Source organism: Malaclemys terrapin, chromosome 11 (assembly GCF_027887155.1).
Source record: "Malaclemys terrapin pileata isolate rMalTer1 chromosome 11, rMalTer1.hap1, whole genome shotgun sequence".
Lineage (NCBI taxonomy): Eukaryota > Metazoa > Chordata > Testudines > Emydidae > Malaclemys > Malaclemys terrapin.
Window position 1 is genome coordinate 62330114 of NC_071515.1, and position 26791 is coordinate 62356904.

Here is a 26791-nt window from a genome sequence, read left to right on the forward strand (position 1 = left end):
GCAGGGCTGGAATAAGGCAGAAGCAAGGCTGGGAACAAGCAGGCACAGAGGCTATTGCAGCCATAGGCAAATTCTTTGAGCAGTTGCTGAACTTTTGCTGCTGCTGGGCTTAAGAGCTGGTCTGCTGGCTCTTCCGACCAATCAATAAGGCAGCTTATAACAGGCCAGCTGTGCTTGTTAGGTTACCCAGTGACTGACTCAGCGATTCCTGGAGTTTGCCAATTTCTGCAAGCAATTTATTAAAGGTTTCTCTAGCCTGATTACACCCAAAATGGCACTTTTCCAAAAAGGGGCTTGGTTTACATGGTCCATGGAGGTTCAGTTGGCCTTTGATTTGACTGAAGAGGGCATTCACCTGAGCAGCCATCCTTATTCACTCAGATCCTAAACCATTTATGATCCAGGCTGATGCCTCAAACAGGTGCAGTATTATCTTGACACATGGGCCCTCACAACCTACTTCTCCCTGTCCTGTCCCTTCAAGTCTTGGCTTCTGGCTATTAAAGTAGCTTTCAAGGAGTGGCACCACCTCCTAGAAGGAATCCCATTTCCCCATTCAACTCCTAATGGATCACAGAAATCTGAAGTATTTACGGGCAGCTAGATGCCTTAACCAATACTAGATCTGCAGATTCTTTTTGCTCAATGTGACTTTGTGACAACCTATCACCCAAGGGTGAGAAACAGAAAGGTGGATGCCCTATCCTGGAAAGACAAATATCTCAAAGCTGGTGAAGAGCCCTCTGCCACTATACTCAAGGTCCCTACTTTGTCAATGGGATGAACTACAGCAGCCTGACATCCTCCATCCACTCCTCGACAACCTGTTCACAGCCCAGATCCGTGAGACCCTGAATGATCTGGGTACCTGACCCGAATCTGAGTTCTGACCACAGAATGGCCTCCTCTAGCATAAGAATTGAATTTATGTTCCAGTGGGACAACCTAGGCATCAGTTATTGAAACTATGCCACAATTTGCCACTTGTGGGCCAATTTGGCCAATTCAAGACCAGGAATTTGGTCTCAAGGAGCTTTTGGTGGCCAAGTCATGAGCTTACATCAAGGATTATATAAAGTCTTGCAACCTCTGTGCCCATACCAAGAACTCATGATCAAAACCCATAGGTCTCCTCCAAATCTGTCCACACCTCCACAGCCTTGGTTTACTATATGAATGGAATTCATTGCAGAACTGCCATGATCCCAGGGTAATCCTGGCTTTTGTGGGCCTCTAACAAAGAGGCCACACTTCATCCTACAACATACTGTTCCTACTGCTTGGCTCTTCCTAGAAAATGTTTTTCACTACCTTGGGTTACTGACGGGCATTGTATTGAACCTGGGTCCCCAGTTCATCCCCCAATTCTTATGGGAATTTCTCAGACTCTTGGTATTGAATCCCTCACCTTGTCTTGCCTATCACCCACAGAGTAATGGACAAACAGAGAAAGTCAGTCAAATCTTGGAGGAGTATCTTCACTGCTCTTTGAGTTACCACTGGCTTCCCTTGCTGTGCCATGCCAAATTCACATATAACAATGCAATCCATGTCTTGATCCCACATAAACCATTCTTTTGCAAACTAGGGCTTTCACCCCCACTTCCACCCAGACTTGCCCATGAGTTCCCCAGTACTGGCCGCAGCGGATTTAGCCTCCTGCCTATCACAGATGCACCATGAGCTCAAGGAACACTTGCAGTCTGCCAAAGAAGCCTATAAACACCATGTGGACCAGGACCATTAGGCTGTTTCCAGTCTGGCCATAGATGACAAGGTGTGGCTTTCTGCCCAGAATCTTACATCGAACCATGTATCTGCCAAATTAGGCTCCCAATACATGGACCCCTTCCAGATTACAGAATGGGTACACCCAGTGGCCTTCAGATTACAGCTGCCCAAGTGCATGAAGATCCATCCCCTCTTTTATATGTCACTTTTTAAAAACCCTGCACTAATAATCCAAACCCAAGCCAATCCAACCTGCCACTGACCCCCATAACAGTTCATGGACAGGAGGAGTGTGTGGTCTACAGAATCCTCACCCTTGGTTAGTTAGATTCCAGCATCTGGTGGACTGGGAAAGCTACAGTCTGGATGAGTGGTCTTGAGAACCAATAGAAAACATCCATGCAAAAGTTCCACCAGACGTACTCTGAGAACCTGCGCACCAAGGTCTTCGAGGGGGCAGGTACTGTCAGGAATCAGGGCCTGCAGCAGAGCCAGTCTCCAGGCAGCCTAATGAGCACAGCTGGCCTGTAGTAGCTTCATTGGGTACATTGCCTGATTAGTTAAAAGAATCAGCAGAGTGATTCTTAAGCCCAGCAGCAGCTGCTGTTCAGTGGCTGCTCAAAGCATTTACCTGTGGCTGCAATAGCTCCAGCTCCTGCCTTGTTCCCAGTCCTGCTCCAGCTCTGCCCCTGCCCTGCCTCATTCCATGTAACCTGGTCCTGACCCTCAGATCCGATTCCTGCCTAATGACTCCTGCTCCAACCACTAGGCATGACTCCTGCTCCAACCACTAGACACTACCAGCCATATCCCAGTCACTGACACTCCTGTTAATACACCCAGAATGATTTTTTATTTTTTTACCACTGCATCACGTTTTGTCTCATATTTAATTTGTGGTCCACTAGAACCCCTAGATCTTATTCAGCAGTACTACTGCCTATCCTGTTATTTCCCATTTTGTAGTTGTGCATTTGATTTTTTCCTTCCTAAGTGTAGTACTTTGCATTTGTCTTTATTGGATTTAATCTTGTTGATTTCAGAACAATTCTCCAATTTATTTAGTTTTTTTTAATTCTAATCTTGTCCTTCAAAGTTCTTGCAACTAGCTTTGCATCCTCTGTAAATTTTAGAAGCATACTCTCCACCAGGGGTGAAAGTAAAAACAGGGACTTACCGGTATGGGACTGGGTTGGGGCCAGCTCTGGCCCCCCGGAAGGGGCGGGGCCTTGGGTGGAAGGGGTGTGGGGAGGGTCAGAACCAGCCCCGGCCCACCCTGTACTGGTAAATGCCCTCCCCCGCCGGGGTAGCACCGGCAGCCGGGGGCTCCGGCAACAATTTAAAGGGCTCAGGGCTTGGCTGCCGCTGCTACCCCAGGGCTCCGGCAGCAGGGCTCCAGGGCTATTTAAAGGGCCGGGGCCGTAGAGGTTCCAGGTACCCCAGGGTTCCAGCAGCGGGGCTCTGGGTGGCAATTTAAAGGGCCTGGGGCTCCAGCCACTGCTGGGAACCCCAGGCCCTTTAGATTGCCGCCTGGGGAAGCTGGGCCGCTCCGGTATGGCGCAGCGGCTCTTGCTGGTATGCTGTACTGGGGCGTACTGGCTTACTTTCACCTCTGCTCTCCGCTCTATTATCCAAGTCATTAATGAAAATATTGACTAGTATGTGACTCAGAAATGACTCATGCAGAACTGCACTAGATATGTTCTTCCAGTTTGACATTATAAATACTCTTTGAGTACAGGTTCTCAACCAATTATGCACCCACCTTATAGTATTTTCATCTAGACCATTTTCCTTGTTTGCTTAAGAGAATGTCCTGTGAGACTGTCAAAAGCTTTATTAAAATAAAAATAAGTCTTATTTACTCCTTCCTGCCCTCCCATCCATTGGGCCAGTAACCCTGTCAAAGAAAGAAATTAGGTTGCTTTGGCATAATTTGTTCTTAAGTAATAACCAATATGGATTTGTTATCATCCTATTATCCTCCAAGTGCCTACAAATTGATTGTTTAATAATTTGTTCCAGTATCTTCCCATATATCTAAATTAGACGGATGGTCTATAATTCCTCAGGTCCTCTTTGTTCTCTTTTAAAGATAGATACCATGTTTGCCCTTCTCCAGTTCTCTGTGACCTCACCCATTCTCTGAGTTCTTGAAGATAATTGCATTTGCCTAATGATACACACGAGCGGTCCTTTTGAAGCCGAACTTTAAGTTAGGATGTGCTTACTGGATCGGGGCCTCTTGTCTCACCCGGTAACATAATTCCAATAATTCTCCAGTTACTCACAGTCCTCCAGCGAAAACGTGGTAGACAATGTAATGCAAAAACAAATAGGGGAAAAAAACTTGGCAGAAAGTTCTTTTCTTTTCTTTTTTTTTAAATACATCATCAAAAACAAAGAAAGAGCTCAAACACATTTTTCTCCTTTATAGACCACTTTTAAAATCAGGAATGCATATTCTCCTTTTGAGGCCATGTTCTGACACCCGTACTCATATTAACTTGTACCTTCCTGCACAGAAATTAATTTTGGCTATTTGTGGAGCAAGGTACTGAAAGGTAGAATCTGTCTCTTTTGAGTCTAAATGTAAACTGTATTAGTTTTCATTGACTTGCAATTGATTTAAACTAATTGTAATGCTGCAAAACCTTTTCATTTTAATGTTGTTATAGAACACTTTGGTGTGAAAGCTTAAGTTGTTCTATTTGATTTATGATTAGTAAATTTCATTTTTGGAGTTACCTGATTTGTTCATCTCTTTAATCCGAACCTCTGGATTCCAGCAGTTCTCTTGGATAACTCTGAAAACCTTTCCCTCCTTCATCATTTTTGCCTCCCCCTGTGAAATGAAATTTTCATTACAGTAATAAAGTTGTGTCAAGATAATATGGCCTAAATTCTACTGTGTTAGAAGTATGTGGGGCTGCCAGTGCCCATCCAGTGCTAGAATTCAGGCCCTACATTTTTGTTCAATAGGAAAAAAAAATCCCCCCAAAAATATTTAGAAATGTCATTTGTAATGCAAAAGAACAATATCAAGGTATCTTTTTATAATTTAAAAATAATCCCCTCTCTATTGCTGATACCCTTTGTTATCCTGAAACAATTTCCTTAACTAAACTCCATCATTCAGGCACCTGAGTTTGACATCACAGTGATGCTTATGAGTGCTGTTTGTTGACTATGAGCCAAGTTCTGCCCTCAGGTTTGCCCTATTCCTTTGGAAGTCAGTGGACTCAAAAATGATCTTAGTAACTCCAGAGAGAATTCAGAGTAACTCCATAAATTCAGTAGAGTTCTGCAGATTCATTCAGTACAATTGAGATAGAGTATCAGAGGGGTAGCCATGTTAGTCTGGTTCTGTAAAAAGCAACAGAGAGTCCTGTGGCACCTTTAAGACTAACAGATGTATTGCAGCATAAGCTTTCGTGGGTGAATACCCACTTTGTCAGACGCATGTCTGAGAGATAGAGTTAGCCCCAATGGAAGCTGCAGGTTGAATTTTCTTCGTAGTAATAATAATAATAATAAGAAAAAAAGAATACTGAAGCATTCGTATCAGGGGAAAAGATCCAATATAAAACAATTACCTGAACTATAGGAATACAGTTTTAATGCAAAGCCCTCTCAGGGTTATGTAGGTCAAAATATTACCAAGGTCACTAACTTTGACTGTGTCCCTTTAATTGTGAGAAGAGGGCAACACTTCTGATTTTAATTTTTGATTGGGTTGACAACTGGCCAGACACTGTGTAGTCACTGTCTTGTCAAATCAAGCCAAGGAAAATGAATGTTGCAACTGTTCATAGCCACTTGCTCTTATGAATATGTTATTACAGCTAGTGATTCAACACCAAAAGCAACTGCAACAGCCAATTTTCCTATTGTTTTATTCTTCAACAAATTGATGAGATGTAACCCATCAATACCTGCAAGAGACACTCTTAGCTGCTTCTGTTGGGTAATGGGAATGCATGAAAGTTGAGCTATGACAGACAGCTGGATTAAGTTATGTCTGGACCCTGCAGATTCCACCTGTGTGTGGTAGGGAAGCATGGGCGTAGAGCAGACATGTTAGAGGTGAGGAGTGACGGGATCTGCGATTACACTGATTTAGTGGCTGGAAACCCCTCTGTAAAGGGTGTGGAGGAATAGCACAGTGGATGGCAGCTAGATGCAGTGAAGCCCTAAAGCCTGCTCCAATCTGAGGGGGCACATTCTCTCCAACCCACACCTAGTTTCCTCCCCCAACACACACAATCAGTTGACTGATGCTCCTGGAGGAGACGTGAATTTCACTCAGTGTACATCTATTCTGCAATGTAAAATAATAGTTAATTCAGACTATTCCTTGTTCTGAACATAGACATACAATTTCTTAAATTAATAAAATTACACTCATTGCAGCAGGCATACTCAGTTGCAAGTCTCCTCTTTATGAGGAGTCAGGCTGTTTTTAACCTTGAATATGTTATTAGCTTCATACATCATTCACAAATATATTTCCCTGATAAATATTTTAAAACTTCTTTTTCTCTCCCTTTCTGTGCCACCTTGACAGGTTGCCAGAATGAGCTGGCAGCAATATCACAGTTTGAGAAAATGACTCACAATATTATAGCCAAAAATTACAACTCCACAGTCCTGTTCCTCTGGCAAAATCCTTTAAAGTCTGTTAGAATTGATGTTCCAAATGGAAGGGGATAGCTTAGCCATACATTCCAGTACATTTTAAAAATCCAGTATCAAGCCACTGTTGATTATTGTGTAATATGCAGGCAGCAGGATATTTGGGGGTCAGGGAAAGGCCTAGCGGAATTAAAGATTTTTGTCATATAAAAATAGACTATGTGCCCTTTATTGAGTTACCACTGGGAGTATTTCAGTGAGCACAGTAGACTTTTAATTCTTTCTTCAGACTCTGCTAGCCTCTAAAGGACTCATCTGTATTTTCTTCTATTAATACTGAAACCAATGTTAGACAGATTTTAATTTCACCAAGGGTCCTGTCTGCTGTTAATACACAAATACTGAAAGATAAAAAGAAACCCTTTCCATACAATATCAGGCTATGCAATATGAAAGAGATTCTAATAAGCTAAGTGCCAGGCTATAAAGAATTGTGATTGCTGCTTTCATCTATGTTAATTGAATTTTGTGTGATCATGGATGTGCCACTGATCAATCCTGAACCTTCATATTTGTGTGTAAATTCAGGAAAAGCCTGTTTTACAGAACAAACTGCCGTTCTGCTTATTCACCTGACTAAATTCACTCAGATCAATGAGATTACCCATATGAGTAAGGCAAGCAAGATTTGGCCCAACAAAAAAATGAGAGCTGGAAATCCAGTCATGTTGCTACAGTCTCTGGACGCTACCACTAAAATGCACATGATCCAGACACTTTTAAAATACAAAATTATGTAGTAATTTTGTAAAGTTAATTGGAAACAGGTTTTGCAGTAATGATAAACACATGGATCCTGAGGAAATTGTTCATGTTTCCAAACCAATGGCTAGAGTGGAGCCATCAGACAAGGTCCTATGAGACCTCTAGTCTCAAGCCTTAATCAATTTACCTAGGACATAACTTAAGATTTGTATGACATCTCCTCCTAACAGCACTTGGTGTTTTATGCTTTAACAAATGTATGTGGAAATTTAGACACAGATTTAAAAATCAGCTGTCTGAAATCAGTTGAGCAACATGGCAAAGTTTCTCATCATCAGGCTCATCAGTTTCATTCAGAATTTCACTCCTTTGAAAAAATACATCATTAATTTTTTATGGTTTGATTCTTTTTTACAGAATCTTATGAGAAGCTTTTTCCTCCTCTCATCATAAGACACATTTTCCCTTGCTCCTGTTATATGCAAAGGACTTTACTCTATTCCCTCCCAATGACAGTAACATCCAACCTACTCTGACAGAGGCAGCACTGGATAGCCCATAGTGCTGCTACTACTAGCTTGCCTCAGGGTTCCAACTGAATCTTTAAAAACTTCCATGGTTTATAATTCCAGTGATGTTGGTGACACTGGAATGTTCTTGTAATAAACAGATGTTGCATTTTATCAAACTTCTCAACTTTATTTTTATTACTCATGTGTGCTCACACAGATGCACACACACAGACACACAGAGACTGATTTTCCAAGTTGCCAAAGGATTTGGATGTCCAGTTCCCATTCTGTAGCCCAAGCTATAGATTATATATTAATTATTATTGATTACTTAAGAATTCCCAATTATCACTTTGAGGGTTGACAGGTTCTTGTCCCAAGATCAGTATTATTCAAATCTATTATGATTAATAGGAAAATAGCATCTAAATTCATCAGTAGCTTGGAAAGTCTCAGTCTATGTTTTACATAACACATGTAATAGTTATAACTCTAGTGAGGAATCATGGGAGGGAGGCTTTGTTGTTGTGTTGTTGTTGTTAAAAAGCAGAGCAGCTCAGTTACTGTCTTCGTGAGACTAAAGCTGAAGGGGATGCTGAGGCAACACCCTGAAAATGCCAAGCACGAGATATTTATTCTTTTTGTGGTGTTGTGCAGATCTAGTCAATCAAATATCACTCATCCCTCTATCTCTCAGTGCAGAGGTCCCATTTGGAAGTCATGTCTGAACCTCAGAAGATGGGAGCAGATTAACTCTAACTGTCTTGTTAAAATCACCATCTAAACTGCCAACCATTTAATAATGTAACTGGTTTTAGTTAGTTGACTTAAATGGGAGGGTGCACGTGCTTAAAGTTAAGCATGTGCTCAAGTTTTTAGCTGGACTAAGGACGTCTCTCCTTTTTGCACTCTCAACTGTGCACCTTGTGTCTTGCTGCTCACTGTATAAATCATTCTTCCTATTCTTACCCACCAGATACCTCCTCCTTTTCTTCAGATCCCTCCTTAGCTAACTACCTATGCATCACCACAGTATGAGCACCTCACAGTCATTAATAGATTGTATTCTCACAACAACTCCATGTGGCAAGGATATGGGGAACTGAAGCAGAGCCTAAGGAAGCACAGGAAGTATGTGGCTGTGTTGTGAACTACATACAAGTTTCTTGAAGTCTAGTCCAGTGACCTGTGTACTAGATCATCCTCCTTATCTCACCTCTTCAAGCACCCACTTTTCCTTTCTCAACATAATACAATCCTGGGACCTAATCCAGCACCTACTGAAGTCAGTGGAAAGCTCCCATTGACTTCACTGGGCAATTGGGTCAGGCTCCTGAAGTGTTAGCTTGCCTCTTCGCTTGTGTTCATTTGTCCTGTATTATTTACCTCCTCAGGGCAGGCTTTGTGTCTTGTATGTAAACTTATGGCACTATAAAATATTTTATTTATTATTATTACCAACAGATTATTCTTAAATTTTATGTTAAGGGCTCAATTGTTGCTAGCTTTTCACAAGTCTGTGAGGGATAAGGAGAGGGTATAAGGAACCTTCCCTTCCTTGTGAACCTGAGGTGGCTGGATGGATTGGTAGTCCCTGCGCTCCACTGAGGGCAAGGACTGCTCCAGGCTAGTTCCATTAATAATGCTAACCTCTCCAGAAGGCTGGGGGCCTGGGAAGGGAGCTGGCTCATCCTAGAAGGGAGTGCATGTGTTCTCTCTGTGCTGCTAGTGGCATCTTGAGATACAATGCATTCTGTATCGCCAGCTGAGGCAGGTCACTTCTGCACTGCCCCCTGCTGCAGGTTCTGGTTATATATACCACAACTATAGCAAGTTGGGGGAAAAAAATCAGAAAAATGAGTTTTTCAATGGAATTTGCCAATTTATCAAAACCAAAATGTCCTATAGCGATAGTTTAATTTTGACAATGTTCTGACTAAACACTCCCTGCCACGTAGGTGTCCTGGAGCCCACCTGACTCCTTGCCTGCCTGCACATTGGGGATCCCCATGCTCCCACGGTCAGCAGCAGCCCACAAGGCGGACTGCCTCAGAGCTCCCTTCCCATTTGGGGAGAATTTGGGGGTTTTGTTGAAAATTTAAACAAAAGCAGATTTTGAAATAACAAAATCCTTCGGAAAATGGAATTATCTTTCTTTGCACAGCTTTAGCCATGGAACTGAAAAATCAATTATGCACACAGATCGGTGTACAGTATGGCCCCAAAAGGCTGCATACTGTTCCGACTGAAACCACTGTTCTGTCTTTGCTGTCCTTGCTATAAAACTGAGGAATGAATTAGTCTTTCTTCTTTTTGAAAATTCTTTGTTCTAGTTCTTTAACTTCTATAAAAATGTGATTAGATAGTTCCATTTGTGTTTTCTTTTCCTTCTAGACAGCCATATAATGTCAGAAGATCTGGGTCAATTTCTTGGTTAAGTTCTAAAATTGGTGATTCTATGGAAAAAAAAGTTTTTAATTTGATCTAAGTTATGCTTTTTTATTATTAAAATCTGTTTTTTAGAGCTACCCATTCTGAATACAGTAGAATCTCAGAGTTACGAACACCTCAGGAATGGAGGCTGTCCGTAATTCTGAAATGTTCATAACTCTGAACAAAATATTATGGTTGGTCTTTCAAAAGTTTATGACTGAACATTGACTTAATACAGCTTTGAAACTTTTCTATGCAGAAAAATTGCTGCTTTCCCTTTATTTTTTTAGTAGTTTACGTTTAACACAGTACTGTACCATATGTACTTTTTTTTGGGTCTCTGCTGCTGCCTGGTTCCAAATGAGGTGTGTGGTCAGTTCATAACTCTGGTGTTCATGACTCTGAGGTTCTTCTATATTAGGCTGCGGTAATTATGACGACTGCTGGATAATGTTTCAAATTGAGATTAGAAGGCAGTTATACCCTATCTCAGTCCTTTAACAGAAAGATCTATGGTGATATTTCAGTGTTTGGAGTAATCTTGCTTCCTAAAAATGTGTATCTGAATGACACTGCAAGTTAAACATTGGCCATCAACTTTATTGGCACTCTGCTTTTTAAAGAGTACAGGTGGCTGACACCACAATAATGCCTTACTGAATGAGAACTGCGTACCTTGCAATGGTGGTCCAGTTGAACCCATCCACCATAACCATATCTCTGTGAAGGAAGGAAGAAAAGGCCAGTGATTAGACAATGGTATGGAATGAAAATCAAAGGCTCAGTTCATGCAGCTAGGCAGATCCAAGTGCAAGATGACCCTCATGGATAAAGCCTTCCCTCCCAAATAGCAGCATCTCCCTCAGGTGGACCCGGAATAGGGCAAAGAGGAGGGGGAAGTAAGCGGCAAGAAACAAACTCAGAGTCACAAAGGAAAGAAGAGGAGGAGAAGAATTAAAATAAAATAAATAAAACAAAAAATATCCACTACACCAGTGTGGGAGAGACAATAGCCTTTTGTGGGCATGCCAGATGCTTAGGTAGCCATCTAAGAAGTAAAGACAGACTCATCCCCTTTTAAGAGTGTTTTCCACTGACTTCTTGAATTTCTATGATTCATTTTCATGGTTAATATCCTTTTAGAGCTTTATTAGCTAAAAGTGGATGCAAAACCACATTTTCTTTAGGCTGTCAAAAGTGGGACTGTTTCATCTGATGAAATGCAGCTAGAAAGGGTGGTGCACTTACATACTTATGATGCACATATGGTCAGGATCTCAACTGGTGTTAATTAGCATCGCCTCACTGAATTGAGTTGAACTACATTGATTTACACCAGCTGAAGATCTAACACAGGATATATGCATCCATGTTTGTGAGAAACCACATCATATGCGGTGTGTATTACATGCACCTATGTAGCTGTACTTCATCCATATAACCTTATACATACACCTCTACCTTGATATAACGCTGTCCTCGGGAGCCAAAAAATCTTACTGCATTATAGGTGAAACCGCGTTATATTGAACTTGCTTTGATGCACCGGAGTGCGCAGCCCCCCCCTCCCGTAGCACTGCTTTTCCCGTGTTATATCCGAATTCGTGTTATATCGGGTCGCGTTATATTGAGGTAGTGGTGTATACTCATTTAGCATCCAACTAGCTATTTGCACAGCACTCTTCACAATGATGTTATCTTCATCTGCACAGTGTTTTCTGTTCCAAAGATGCACGTATGGAAGATTCAGTTAGGTAAGGTTAAGAGATTTTCACCAGAAAACCTCAGTTAAATTACCCTGGATCTGGAGAAAGCTTCTTGAAGCTCTGAATACATATCCAGAGCAGATAATAACAATTGAGAATTGTCAGTTTCCCCCCCAGAATAAGTTAATAAAATGGTTAAAGAGTAAATGTTATATGACAAATTAACTGTACAGAATAGATAGAAAATATTAGAGGAACATTTGATGAAATGTGTTTGGAAATCTGACAGTGGTTTCCAAACATCTTGCCATTTTAGACAGTTATTAAGATTGATAAAAAAATTTTATTTTACCATTACATACAAGACAAACTTCCAAGTATTTGTCATTTTTTATTGTTTATGATGCTTTTCTCCTTAAAAAAGGCAGGCATTCATAAACCATAAATGAATACTCTGAACCCAAGGGCACATCTAGAAAGTTGAACATTTGCATTATTTTTGGAGTGTAGCCAGTTACTGAATAGCGCCAGTAAGATCAGCTAGTGAACTTTCACAATTATTATAGTAGCAAAAGCTTTCCTTTGTGTATGACTTTAGCACATATTCCTTGATTTAATGGCAAAAATTCTTTTAAATCTCTGGCATCTGGATCCTGCAAGGTGCTGACTTGAGGGTGCACAGCGCCTCGTAGAGGGAGCTCAGAGCTTCACAAGATCAGGCCATAACATAATCCTCTTTAGGGCTCAGTCCTTCAAGGTGCTGATCACTCTGTGGTCCAGCAAAACACCCAACTATATACTTAGCGTAAGTACGTAAATTGTTCCTTTGACTTCAATAGGACTATTCAGATGCTTAACTTTAAATATGTGCTTGACTGTTTTGCTGGGTTGGGTTAGTACACTTGCAGGATTGAGCCTTTAGCCTCTGGTTCAGTAAGATACCTAAGCATGTGTCTAAGAATTAATTTTAAGATGCCTGACTCACATGCTTAAGTACCTTACTATATTGGGGCTGTACTTTACTGTACAGACTAGTATTTTAAAACAGAAACAACAACCAAATGAAGTATGTGAAGGAAAATAAGAGATGAGAAATGATCCGGCACAGATCCTAGCAAACTGCAATTAGTTAATCATTAGCATGAAGATGTATTGATTCTGCATTTCAGCTTCCATGATTCAGCAGCAAGGCTGAAGGTCACCTTCTTTTCCCTATTAATATTTAATCAGGAGAGACAGGCTTAAAAGATACAAGTTAGATGTCCATTGAGTCTCCTGAAGAGGTTTAAGTTCTTTGAATTAAAAATAAAAAACCCCACCAGAGGTTTATTTTCATTTAATTTTTTAAATCATAAGATTTAAAAGTATATGAAATAATGAAGTATGATGATAGAGAGAGGGTCAGAATTCTCTATTTTTTCCATAAAGTAACATTTTGCAGGAAACTGGACAAAAGCAGGAATCATTAACACATCAGCATAAGCAAAATTATGATCCTGCATATCCAATGCAGGCAGGCAAACCAATCATTGACTTCAAGTATAAATAAGGCCCCTGACTTCAGCCAGAGATGCTGTTGACTGTGGTATGTTGATATATTTATTTACACCAATTTAAATTTACATACCATTAAAACTGTATTTTGCCAAGGACACACAGGGTGTGAGCCAAAGTCCACTGAAATAAATGAAAAGACTTCCATTGACCTCAATGGGCTTTGGATCAGCTCCCTAATAACTATGATTATGCAACTGTACAGATAACAGAAGCACTACACAGCTCCACCACATAGACAATAGATCAAGTAGTCAATGATCTATTTTTTTCCCCACCAATTTTCCCCCTTATGCCCTCAGGGATTAACTGGAAGCATTTCATACTCCTCATTCAAGCACTTCACTGATCACTTTTTCACTTCACTTACTCAAAATTACTAGTTACTTTTGAAAATGTGGGCTCATACATTTGGAGCTATAAAGAATTCAGCAAGAGGAGTGAAAAAGCAGTTCTAACTAGTTTAAGAGAAAGTTTTCCTTGCAATATGACCTCTTCAAGTGCAAGGCATCACTAATTATACTGCATAGCTTCGGGGTCTACTTTATCTTCTGTATTCTGGTGCTGATATTAGACTTTTCTCTTTCTTTTCAACTTTCTAATTTATAAGCCTTCTGTGAGGCTTCATACTTAAACTTCATTGCCTTTTTAAAGTTCTAGCTTATTTGGATATAGATTTTCAAATGCCTACGCCTAGCAAGAGAAATAAAGACATTTTGTTAACTTTGGCATTATTGATTCAAGACTGCTTTTTCCCATGGTCAAGAGACTCTTATCTGTGGAATAATCAGAATCTCCAATGATTTATGAAAAGCTTCTGCATAACGGTGAGACACTGTTAGCCACTTATTGTTGGAGGGCAGAGGTGAAATCCCAGATTCTCACCACAAAGCTTCTGCCTTTTCAAGATTATAATCAAGAGCTTGGCAACTTTTATTTTGTTTATAGTCAATTTGCTTAAGGAGCATTTTACAAAGACTAGTCCCAATTTTCATTGTTTGCAAAAGGATGCTAAGGTCTTCAGGGATGATCTAGGTCGATTTGGTCCTGCCTCAGCACTGGGGACTAGACTAGATGACCTATTCTACAGCCCTAAATTTTAATGCTTCTATGATTTTTATATGTGTTATGGGTTTCCAAGTTCACAGGTGAACAAACCCAACACAAAGTTTTCTATTATCTTAGGTTCAAGATTCAGTAATTCTGATACCAACAATGTAATGTAAAAATTATAAGATAGCACTGCATGTGCCTGTGGCAGAGCTAATGGATCAGAAAACACGTTATCGTCCAATCAGTTCTATCTGTATTACTGATACTGCTGACAGTTTTAAATGAATAATCACATATGTGTTCTTAATTCCAGGTCCCATTGCTACTCATTTTTGAATAAATAAATTGCAGTTTTCTGTCCTTCTCTAACCTTCAACTTCTGCTAGCCTGTGCACTTAACATTCACAGAAACACAGAGCTAACAAACCTTCAAAAACGACTTTTGACATTTCTGTCATCAGGAACGAATTGAAACCTCAGTATATCAAAGGAAGAGAGACACACAGTGTAAAGAGAGCTTCAGCTTGTGTCTGGTGCCTAACAGCAAGGCTGAAATCACAGTATTCTTTTGCAGTCAAAAGATAGGCACAATGCCATAAAATGGTGTCATATTGACAGACAAAAGCCTAGTAAGGCTTTCATTCTAACTACCATGAAGATAGAATGGAATAGGGTCTCAAAACAGCCATTACAAAAAAACCCAAAAACAAACAAACAAAAAAACAAAACAAACAGCTAATTCAGTTCTCATCCTCTTTCTTAACTAATTTGCTAGCTTGCCTCAAATGGAAATATTATATGAGCTTTAAAAACCACCTATACTCAACTTGTTTAATGGAGCTGATCATACAAAGTCAGTTTTATCAGAAAATAATTTCAGAAATTATATTCTATTTCATTATATGATTTTTTTTAAAAGTGACGTTACTAATTCTCTACATTGCTGCAGAATTAATAAAAAAGGATAAAAATATATTCCACAGTGTTCAACACAGTTAAGGCTATCCTACAAACTGAGTTAGAACTAGATACGTCTATATTTTTTAAATTAAACAATCTGATTATATGTAACATCAAAAGAATTAGATTTTTTTAGACAATAATACCTATAGCACATTCTATTTTCAAAGCACTGTGCAAATATTAACTAAGGAATCCCCAGAGCACCCATGCCTCCATATTACAGATGGGGAAAGTGAGACAGAGGGGGGGGTTAAGAAATAGATCACGCCTCTGTGTGAAAAACATGCTACCAATACTTCTCCCTTCTGCACCTGGGTCCTACTGCACGACCAAGGCAGCTTGCAATTATGGAACATGGAGCCTAGGGAGTTATTTCTGACAGTGCATTTTGGATTTACTAAGAGACTCTGAATTTACAATATCAATAAGTGATAAGATTTAGACTACCTCTAATGCAAATATTAAAAACAAACAATTTAACTTGCCCTCTATTCTGAGCAGTATTTGAATTTATTAACTGAGTTTTTCATTTAGAGTGCAATATACTGAATCTGTCCAATGGCTTAAAAAGTTCCACCAAAAGAAGGAATAGTTAAAAAAAGAAAAAAAAAAAAAAAGAATTTTAGCTAAACACAGAAAGGGTGATCTTGTATCCATTGCCATCAATGGTGATACGCCCATTCACTTCAGTGGATGCAGGCTGAATCGCAAAGTGATTTCAGTCTTATTCATTATTAGTCATTTGCTTAATGCTTCTTTTACACATGTTTTAAGAAAATGTGAATACAAACCAAATTAAGGGGGAGATTTAAAGTCAATGGGATTTGGGCACCTAACTGTCCTGTGTGTCTTTGAAAATCTTCCCCTAATAGGTTAACTGTTTTACTAAGAACACAGAATTAATAGCGCAGCATTTTTACAACTGTAAATCTTAAAAAAAAATGAGATTGTTCAGGCAATATATACAAATACAGAAATCTGTAACCACCCCATCTACTTAATTTAGCAACCAGCATAGTAAGCCTTTGTTTTATAGAGCTTCAAAATTCATAATTAATGTGGATTTAGAAAGCACACACAAACTCAAACTGCTTTAAAGTAATACAGGGGGCTTGAAATAGGGCCCAAGGGTTTTTTCTTTAATAAATAGTGCAGAATGAGGACCTTAAATCTCCCCAAATCAGAGAAAAACCCATTGAAAACAAATGTTTATATAGTAATAAAAACATTGATAAATCAGAAACTACAATGGTAACAATAAATGCTGCTCTAATACTGCAGCAAATGTCTAACCTCTTATTACCTCTTTTAGATCAGGCCATTCCTTAGGTAGAATGTGACTATGAATATCAATTTTCATCTCTAAAGGATCACACGAGAATTGCTGTTTTAAGAAAGACATTTTCTAATTAACCTTGAGTTCGCTGTACTCCCTGGCATAGCAGATTGCTGTTAACTTAGGGTGTTATTTAAGTCCACCTGCTGTCCTATCAGGTTGTCTACATACAGTAACCAATCAGGGAGCTAACATTCCAGGGGAGCTGCAAAGTAATGTAAAGTCAGTGACTCTCAGGAAGTGCTATTGCATAAATTACTGTACAGTGGAGAGTGAGGTTAAACTGTGTATTTATACATGCAGTATAAATGGAGTTTTTGATCTAGAGTCTGAAATAAAAGTTGGTTTATAAACTTAAAAGTTAATTATTATAGAAAAACAAAGACTTTAAACATGTTGCTATTAACTCTCTCCTTTTCTCTTCTGAAAGATTTTTATAAAGAGGGCATAAAATGCAGCGGCTAGTGGATAAATTCATGCTTCTCATCTTCCCTCTCCTTTTCGCAGAGTCCCTTCAATATTACTTTATAAAAATTCATGGAAATGCAGAATTGTGGCTGTAGCTATGTTCCTACTTCTTTGGCTTGGTCACAATACTGGCTCATTTTATCCTGCCCCCCTCATTCAGTATGTCTACACAATATCACTCATTCTTCCCCAGGCTCTCTGACACTGCTGGGACTATCCTTTATTCTCTATAATTTTAGTACTACTAGCTCAATCTGTGCTCCCCCAATCTCTGCGTACTGTCTGTTGAACACTATTGGCTCCATCTGGAGTTCTAGGGAAGACCATACATTATGGTTCTTTTTCAACAGCTATGCACAACTACTAGATCACAAGTGTCTTTCCGTATTATGTCATGCAAGTTGCTGTGTTAAAAAATTAGAATTCCATGCTGAGGTGCAGCTTCTTACATTGGTGTTAATAAAAAGCATGGAATATATTCATTCATTTTTAGAGGAGCGTCAAGGAACTTCTTTCTTGCTTACCTCAGGCACCATGTCATGGGTCATCATAGAGGGCTAATCTTGACAACCTCCAAGTGCTGGTCAGAGAATAAGATAAGGCCTTAGGGGCAGAGAGGTTCTGCTAACCCAGGGAGCTTGGGACTGGAATTCAGAACCTCTATGTGGTTTGACATCACCAGAACTCTCCAAAAGGAAAATGACCCTGTAATTCAGAGCTACTAAATATTTAAGGGTCTGTTCTGCATTATAGTACGAAATATATTTGGGAATACTATATGTATCTTAATGGTGAATCCTTTTATTTGCTCCAGTCAGCATAGCACTGTGCCAAAGCTCTCAGAGACCTTGGTAACTTTATAGGAGTCAAATTTGTGTACAGGTGATCTGCTGTTGAACAACTTCTGGTTTGCAATGTGCATTAAAAAGCAGGTAAGTCCTCAAGGGAAACTTTGAAAAACAGTGGGCTTGATTCCCCAGCACCATGCCAAGTTTCTCGGATGAAATTCATCCCAGTGCAGAGGGCCGATGCATCCCATAAGGGTTATATTAAGGGTCAACGTGAGCATGAAGTTCCAATTCATCAAGGTCAGTGACTCTCAACAAGTGTTATTGCATAACACTCTGTGGTGGGTAAGGGCTGTGAACTGGAGTGCATTTCACCCTTACAGAATAAAAGACTGCATTTTTGTGCAAACAAGAAGAAACTGGAAAAGAGAAACACTCAAAATGCAGACTGTCCAAGCAGAATTGTTTCTAAATATTTCTCAAAGTTTCTATGAGGCATCATAAAGTCTTTAAAAACAAACTGCACCCCCTGATTAATGCGGAAGCTTCCGTATATTCTTTTTGCACAATCTTCTTTCATGACTTCTTTGAGGTAAAAAGTCTTCTTCAGGGTAACTTTGCCAGATAACAATTATTAGGGGCCAAGGCTGATTTCAGGTACACTAGTGAAAAATCTGGAGTAATCCCACTGATTTCAGTGACAATCATTGTAACTGACAGCAGAATTAGATTTACTGCGCTTACTCTCTTTTCAAAAAGCAGTTTAGTCAGGGTTTTGAAGGATGCTGGGATCTGAGATTCAATATCTTCCATATGGTATTTGAAAATCCCCATTTTGCCTTTGTTTCATTACCTAAGAAAGTTTGTTGGCCAAATGTGTGGGGAATGATGACACAAAAGATCTTCATGCATCAGAAACATCAACATGCATAGTCAAACTGCTGAGAAAGTGTTGCCACTCATCTGAAGTATCAAGATTGGTCACTTTCAAGAAAAGTAAAATTGAAACAAAAGACACAAATACAGGATAGCCTTTGTCAAAGACGACTGTGCCAAATTTGCAAACCAGCTTCTAAAAATGAACCCTCAATTTTGCATGCTCTTTACTGGCACCTGCAAATTTAGTAGCTAGATGTCTAGCTACCTGGTTTGTGTGTACAAATCAGCTATTTTACACACATGGAGAGCATTGCAACTGGTTAAGAGTGTGTAGCACTGTTGGTGGCTAAGCTGAGGCTACTTAGAACATTTGTCCTTTCAGAAATTAAATGAATAAGTATAGAATAGCATGCTGGTAGCAGTTGCTTAGCAACACATTGTTTCTTGGCTTTCCTGGTGACTGCATCGGTCCTTTGAGACTGTCATCAAAGACCACATAGTCCCCGAGGCTGTGAGATGAGTCCATCTTGTAAATGTCACCTTTAAAAATAATGCAAGAGTCTAGAATTTTATTTTTTGCACAATATCAAATAGGCAAACCTTCCCCATGAAGTTAGCTTTCTGCTAATAGGGCCAAATCTTCTTCCATGTCTGCAGAAGACTCAGAATCTGGTAGAATTCTAGGGTACCCCCAGCAATGAGAAGCTTGGAAGTGTAGAGCCCATTAATAATTAGCTGTGAAATAGTGCTCAAAGTACTTTACAAAGGTCGGTATTTTAATCCCCATTTTAGAAATGGGGAAACCAAGGCACTCTGGTGAAGTGATTTGCCCAAGGTCTTTCTCTCTCACACACACATACACACACACACCAGGTGAGTGGTAGACCTAGGACTAGAACTAGAACCCAGGTCTCCTGAGTCCTAGGCCAATGCTCTAATTTATTAGGCCACACTGTTACCAAGGACCACTAGATGGCCTGGAGCCACGTTCCAGAGACACTATCTCAAAGGGAGTGTGGAAATGGCTCTCAGTGCATAGCAGCAGCTATTGGACTCAGTGGGTACCAACCTCTTCCCTGTGGGTATAACCTCAGCATACCCTTGGATCCAGACTGTGCACCGCAGACATGCCACACATATACATATGCCACACACCCATACGCTCTGGGGGCATTAGGACCTAGGCAGTAGCTCTCTTCCTCATTCTCCCCACCCCCGCCCATATATGGCCTTGGGGGAAAACTGCAGAGACCTGCCAGCCAGAGACTCCAGTTGATAGGAGCAGAAGGAGCCAAAGCAGGGACCTCTTGACATTCCTGTCAAAATTGACATTCTCTGCCCCCTGTCAGTTGGCATGGAGCCCCTTCAACTCACGTCCTGGGAGTCTGCCAAAAATATCCCACAATCCCAAGGGCCGGCTTCCAGAATCTCCAATCAACTAGAGTGAAAAAGGAAGCAACCTCCTTTGGTGTACTGCAGCAGCTCAGTGAATCAGCGTTAACTCTTTCGTTGTCTTCTGACCACTGAGCTGCAAACACACCGTCAGAGAGCCCTCTGTCTTTGCAATGGAGACTGATCAGAACAAGCCCTTTTCAAAGCGTGCTGCTTCATGGTCACTGGAGCACAGCCAGATTTTGGTAAATCTCAGGTGTGAGGCCAGCAAAACAGTGGACTTTAGTAAGCATACCAGGAATGATCACTCATACCAACAAATAATAATTGGCACTGCTGCAAATTTACCGGACCAGTGACCAGTGCAGGGAGCAGCTTAAGAGTCAAGAATGACCAGAACACCACCTCCGGCAACTTGCCAACATCCTGCCTGTTTTATGAGGAGTTTGACCGAGTGCTGGGCGCTGCGCTAAGCATGGAACCAATGGTGCTGCATGATAACCTGATCCTCTGGAATGGTGCCCTGCTGGCCCCAGGATCCAGCACAGGGTGTGATGGGAGCCAGCAGCAGGCACCAAGTGAGGCCAGAAAAATGACTGTTACCGAAACTGGTCTCAAAGGAGGCTTTGGAGCAGGAGCAGCAGAGCACATCCTGGGGCTGTACTTGGAGGAGCTGTTTGATGCTCCCCTGAGGAACACCCCGCTGTGGAGTCTGCAGCAAACACAGACAGGACAGAAGCCACCTGGAGACTAGTAAGTTTCTGGCTCCATTATAATGTTTATCAATACAATAATGGAAGGGATTTCCATTCTACGAACCAACACAAAAGTAGTTATAAGCCCCAGCTAGCAGTGTGCGTCCACTACTGGCAGATTGTATGCCACCGGCATGGCTCCCTGCCCCCCACCATGTGGCGTTCAAAATGGAGACCAGGAAATGCAGGCAGTAAAAATGCCCTGAAAGTGAATTTTTACTGGAAGGGCACAGATTTTTGTTAGGGCATTCCTGTTTCTTAAAAAATAATCTTACATTGCCTGTAAGTACGCTGCTCTGTAACCACTCAGCGGTGTAACGAGCCTCCTGGAAACTGTGAACTGCACTGTGGGGTGGGAGATGGAAATGTGTTCCATGCACAAATCTAGCCCCTTTCAGGTACATGTAATCTATGTAGTCCATAGGTGACAGAAGTATTTGTCCTAAATTCGACTGGAGTTTGAAAATGTATCCAGAAATGTGCTGGGGCGGGTAGTTGTGTAAGGAGATGGCTGTGGAGTTGTGTGTATCTGCATGCAGTCACAACTGGCTAAGCCGTGTGGAAGCTAATGCTGCATCCTGTTGATTCTCTCATGATTTCTGACTCAAGCCCGGGTACTGATAGATGCAAACTTTTCCTGAAGCAGAAACACATTTTGGGGAAGGGTGTATTTTCCAAGGCCACCTTGGTAGCTGACCAGGCAGTGCACTCATAGATGGGCATTCAGTCACTATACATTTGAATACTTTGGCTGCATATTCTGCAGGTTTCCCACCAGCAGTTTGGAATAACATCTCCTTTTGCCAATCGGGCACCACAAAGAACTGTTATGTCTTCCAAGATGTGGAAGCCCTGGAATGATAGAAAAAGCTTTTGCAGCAAGGCCACTGCCAGTTGTCCCTCCCAACCCAAGAAGATCTGCAATTTTTAGAAATCAAGAAACAGCTTTGAATATTTAACATACCATTGTCTCTGCGCTTCTTTCATTGTGATTAACCAGGCTGTGTCCAGGGAGTTTCTGTGGACTAAAACATCCCTCTCACAATATATTGAAATTCAGTTTGGAAAAGTAACATTTTATATCCTTAAAATTCCATAAGGATTTTTTCTGTGTTTCTGCAATGAGCTGTTTGAGACAATAACTCTTTGTGTCTTGTCCAGTTCCAGGCCCCGTGATCTCTACTGGCTGCAGTACCTCCACAGCTCACCCACACTGCAGTACAAGTCTGGACAATGTAGCTTCACTGACCGTTCCAAGAGGAAGCATTTCTGTGATGAACTTATGGTTGAAGTTCTTGACAGGACCAACAAACAGGTCCAGTACCAAAACCAGAAGGACTTACAGCTAGAGAAAAGGCATGGTGAGAGACAAGAGGACAGGCTGAGGCTGGATGCATAGCTTCAGGACAGGGCTTCAGCATGGGAGCAGGCACTTCCTTTGCAGTTCCTGAAACAGGAACGGTGGCTAAAGGAGGAGGACAGAGCTCAGCAGAGAGAACTGTTTGAGTGGCTGATATCACTAATGGTTGCGAGAGTAATAGCTCTTGCCGCACCCACATCCCAGCCTGAGTGCCCGGCACGGTACCATCAGATGCAGTCCAGAAACAGCTTGGCTGGGTGGACCATGCAGTCAGGCTCCATGAGTGGCTGGGCAGGGCAACTTAGCCCCATGTAGTCCTCCGTCTTTGACTCTTTCCCTTGTGGATGCCTCCACCTCCCTTCTTCAGTACTAAGAGATCGGGAAACAGGGAAAGAAGGGAAAGGAGAATCAGGGCCATGACACATGCAACAATAGGGGGTTTCTGTCTTGTACATGGTTTCACTGTTTGCACTTATTCGTGCACTTTTTTGGGGGGAAGATTCTGTTGTTACCAGGAGCGGTAGAAGCGCCCTAAAAATGGGGGGGCCACAGGAGCCCGAACCGCTCCGCACCCTTTGAGCTGCCTCTTCCCCCCGAGGCTCCACCTCACGGTGCCCCTTCCCCCCGAACCTCTGCTCCCATGCTGCCCCTTTTCCTTGAGCCCCCACACCCGCGCCGCCCCTTCATCCCTAGACTCCACCTCCTGTCTCCTTGTCTCTGGAAAACTCAGCGTGAACCAGGATATGGAAATCACTCCAGGAGGTGGTACCTCTTTGTTTAGTCTCAGTGATTCACCTTCATCGCCTCCCACTGTTTTTAGTTCCTCTAGGAGCTATGGTAAGCATCCCCCATGGAGTAGAACACAATCATACATAAACCATTCATAGATTTAATAGAATATGGTCACCAAAGGTAATGCATGTAATTACGATATTGGTCACATCTCCCTCCATACAGAAGTGAATGTCACTAGGGTGCTTGATCATCATCCTAGGAGAACCTACAGGTTCATTCCCTGGCTGGCATGACAGTCAATACCTTTTATACTTTCAAATTACAATTCATATAATAAACTTTCTTCCCCATAGCCCAAATCCTTTCTCCATCCCACCTGTCTGGAGGTCAGGGACTGGGAATCCCTGTGGCATGACCTCAGCTTGGGATGGGGGAGGAGGAAGATTACTGAACCCTCCCTACACCCACCCATCCATTCTCTCAGAGGGTTGGCCTTTTGTTCCTCACACACTGCATCAAAGTCATGGCAAGCAGCATTTCCTTCCCCACCAGTCTCAGACTCTATTACATTTTCACAGATCATCAAGCAGTCAAACTGGGGGAAGAAATTTCCTTTCCTTCTTGGCTGTCTAAACAATTGGTTACTTTGTTACCTGCAGGGAGGATCCTAGCCCCACTTCTTTCTGTCAGCGACCTCATTTGCATTCTGGCTCACGCCTCCCTCTACATGTTGGGAGTCAGCTGAGGGAGTTTGATTCACCCTCTCTGCCTTTCCTGGATAAAAGCCTGAATTTGGTTTTAAAGCCCTTGTATCATTTCCAACATTCCTCTCATCTTCCCATAGTCAGAGTTCCAGGACCTTCTTTGGTGTCCCACATTAACTGTGGCCTTAAGCAGAGCACTGGGGTTCATCTGCCGGCTTCTGGATATGTACATCCTTATGTCCTTCCTCCTGGGTTCCATGGGTGTGACTTGACCCTCTTCTCCTGATTGGGCCAGTAGCGTTTGTCCTGGTCAGCAAACTCCTGTTGCTCAGGTCAGTCTCTAGCTCCCCCCATCTCTCCTGCATCTTTTCCACTCCAGCCTCCATGTCTCTGGACCTCGCTGCTAACTCTGCTGGACTGTCTATGGCACCATCTCCTTGGTCCCCTGCATGCCATAAGGAGGAAAAGGGAGCTCTTCTAGACCCTGTCTGAAGGAGGTACCCCATCCTGCTGTAGAATGGCACCATAGAGGACCACATGGTAATAAGCCTTGCTCAAAGCAAGTCTAATCCAAATGTTGATCTGTGCGCTATGGGGAGCATTGGTGAGTGGACGTAAGGTGTGTTAGAGATGTTCGAGTTGGATCATGCCAAATTTCTATAGTGTAGATGAGAACACATATTGAACACTGCTGCTGCAAAAACTTGGAATTGAGATTCAGTGAAGGATTTCAGCATATCCTATTAGCACTTCATTGTATTAAGATAACTTAATAAGGTGCTGTTCAATACAACAAAGGAAGCATAAACTCTATTACAAAGTAGAACTAGGTTCCTAGCAATTTGATTAATAAGTGTTAACCTGAAAGCTAGTCTGGTAGTAATTTTCCTTCCTATTCATTTCTTTACACTTAGGTTAAGGTGGTGTGTGTGTGTGTGTGTGTGTGTGTGTGTGTGTGTGTGTGTGTGTGTGTGTGTGTGTGTGTGTGTAAAAGTTGATTAAGCATTTCTATTCATTCTGCTCTTGACTGATTAATTTTAAAATATGCAGTTAAATGTTTACATAATGGATAATTAAGTTTATTTATGAAAACATACACAGTTAATATTGTCAATTACTTCACAGAATGATAGTCATAGCTAATGTGCAGCGAAAGATCTCTTGGACCATTTAATCCAACCAGCTGCATTGGGCAGTATATTAATCACACCTTAAAAGGTATCTATCTTTATAATTAGCATCGCTAGAAATGGTACTATAATTACCATTGCCAGCTTTCTTGCAATGCCTGGTTGCTCTTACAATGAAAGCTGATTTCACTGTAAATATTTAAAGAGCTAGATTCATCCCTGACTTCAAATTCATTGACTTCCACCATGTGAGAATTTAGCTTAGTGAGTCAAACATTCTCAGTTACATCCCTTCAAGCCTATTTACTTCAGTGAGTCGTACAGGTTGGCAGAATATGGCCCACTGATATAAGTTCTCTCTTCAAAAGGCTATTTATTACTGTTCTTGCCAAATTCAGCATCATCGTTTAAATGGCTTTTAAAGGAAAATCCCTCCCTTCCCCCAGCAAGCTACCGTCATTTTGCATTGTTAACAAAATTTTGAGGCCATTACTTCTAATGGAGAGGGTTAATGGCTGCGGTGCAATGAGCTGAAGTGGGAGGCAGGTACAAATAAAAAGGGATCACAGAAAGTGTGGAGAGGAGATTACTAGAGAAGAGCTGTTGGGTCATAGTTTCAAAGGGCAAAATATTTTGCAAAATAATGCTTTAATTAAGTTATGCAATATTCACAGCAGTACAAACCGGCTACTCAAGACCATTTTTTAAGAAGGACTTCCTCAAGCTAAGCAATACCACATTGGGCCCGTAAACTGTACTTGTATAAATTGTAGTCTTTGCTGCATCAGACCTATACCATAGGGTTCACTGGATTTAAAATGTATTTTATTGTGAGGTAATGTGATGATTTTTAATTTTTATTGTTTGTTGCACTCACTTTCTGTGTCTTGTCTTGCTTTGAAATTCCAAAAATCTAGACCAGCTCTAGGGATCAGTTGGCAGAAAGAGAGTCTTAGCTTTTCTGCATTTGATAAACAATGTCCTAATTGTATTTAAAAGTATGAGTTCCACAAATTCACTTGACATTCTATATTACTTGCTTTCCAAGTAAAGAATTTCCCACTTTTTGAATAAACTGCTGTAGCAAGCAACACTTCAAAAGATGCAAGAGGCTGAAAAAAATGATTAGACTAATGTAGTTATGCATCCGAAGAAGTGGGCTGTAGTCCATGAAAGCTTATGCTCTAATAAATTTGTTAGTCTCTAAGGTGCTACAAGTACTCCTGTTCTTTTTGTAGTTTTGATAAGCTCTCAAATATCCTGTAGGGTTTTAAGCCCTTGGACATATGCAATGAATTGTGTCTGAGGCACATTAGACAACTTGTCTTTCTACATTTGTATCTGTGAAGGTCATGGAAAAGGCAGCCTCTTATGTACAATGTTGTTTGCTCTATGAGACATGGTCAGCCATCTTGACTTCCCATGAAGAACGAAGGAATTGTTGACATATTTTTATAAATATCATATGCACCTCAGGTTACCAGTGTGATATTACCCTACCTGACTGCATGGACTTAGATCAAAGGAAGCTATTAAGGGAACTGTAACAATGGCAAAGCTATTAACTGGGGAATGGCCTGCTTGACTCCAGCCAGACAGGCAAGATTTACTTTTCTCAGACCTGAGCCTACGATCAAAGAGAATACTAAAAGCTTAAGGATGCCAGCCCAGAGAAGAATGGGAGTTCAGTGGGTTGCCAGAAATGGTTGGAGAGAAGGCTCTGGCAGAAAGAGAGACAGAAACTGCAGCAAGCTTGCTGTCTCTCCCAAAGCAGAGATGGAGGTAACTGGGCTGAATGGAACTTTGCAAAGCATGCAGGAAGGATTTAGTTTTGGGTAAGGGGAAATATGCACATAGGTCTTTATTGTTTTGATTCTTTGCTCTGTGTGCAA

At 41.2% G+C, this 26791-nt stretch overlaps 1 protein-coding gene across 2 annotated transcripts in view; it reads right to left on the bottom strand.

Annotated features, from left to right (window-relative positions):
- Nucleotides 1-21953, bottom strand: part of ACMSD (aminocarboxymuconate semialdehyde decarboxylase) — a 53489-nt gene extending 31536 nt beyond the window's left edge. Inside the window, exons 1-3 of one of the 2 annotated variants that reach the window (XM_054044674.1) lie at nt 21935-21953; nt 10752-10796; nt 4480-4576 (exon numbers count right to left, since the gene is read on the bottom strand). In XM_054044674.1, coding sequence (XP_053900649.1) covers nt 4480-4576; nt 10752-10796; nt 21935-21937 — 145 coding nt within the window. In that variant the 5' untranslated portion in view covers nt 21938-21953. Of the gene's footprint in view, nt 1-4479; nt 4577-10751; nt 10797-16655; nt 16809-21934 lie in introns of those variants that run through there. The other variant, XM_054044673.1, reaches the window with a different exon arrangement.
- Nucleotides 21954-26791: the final 4838 nt, after the last annotated feature.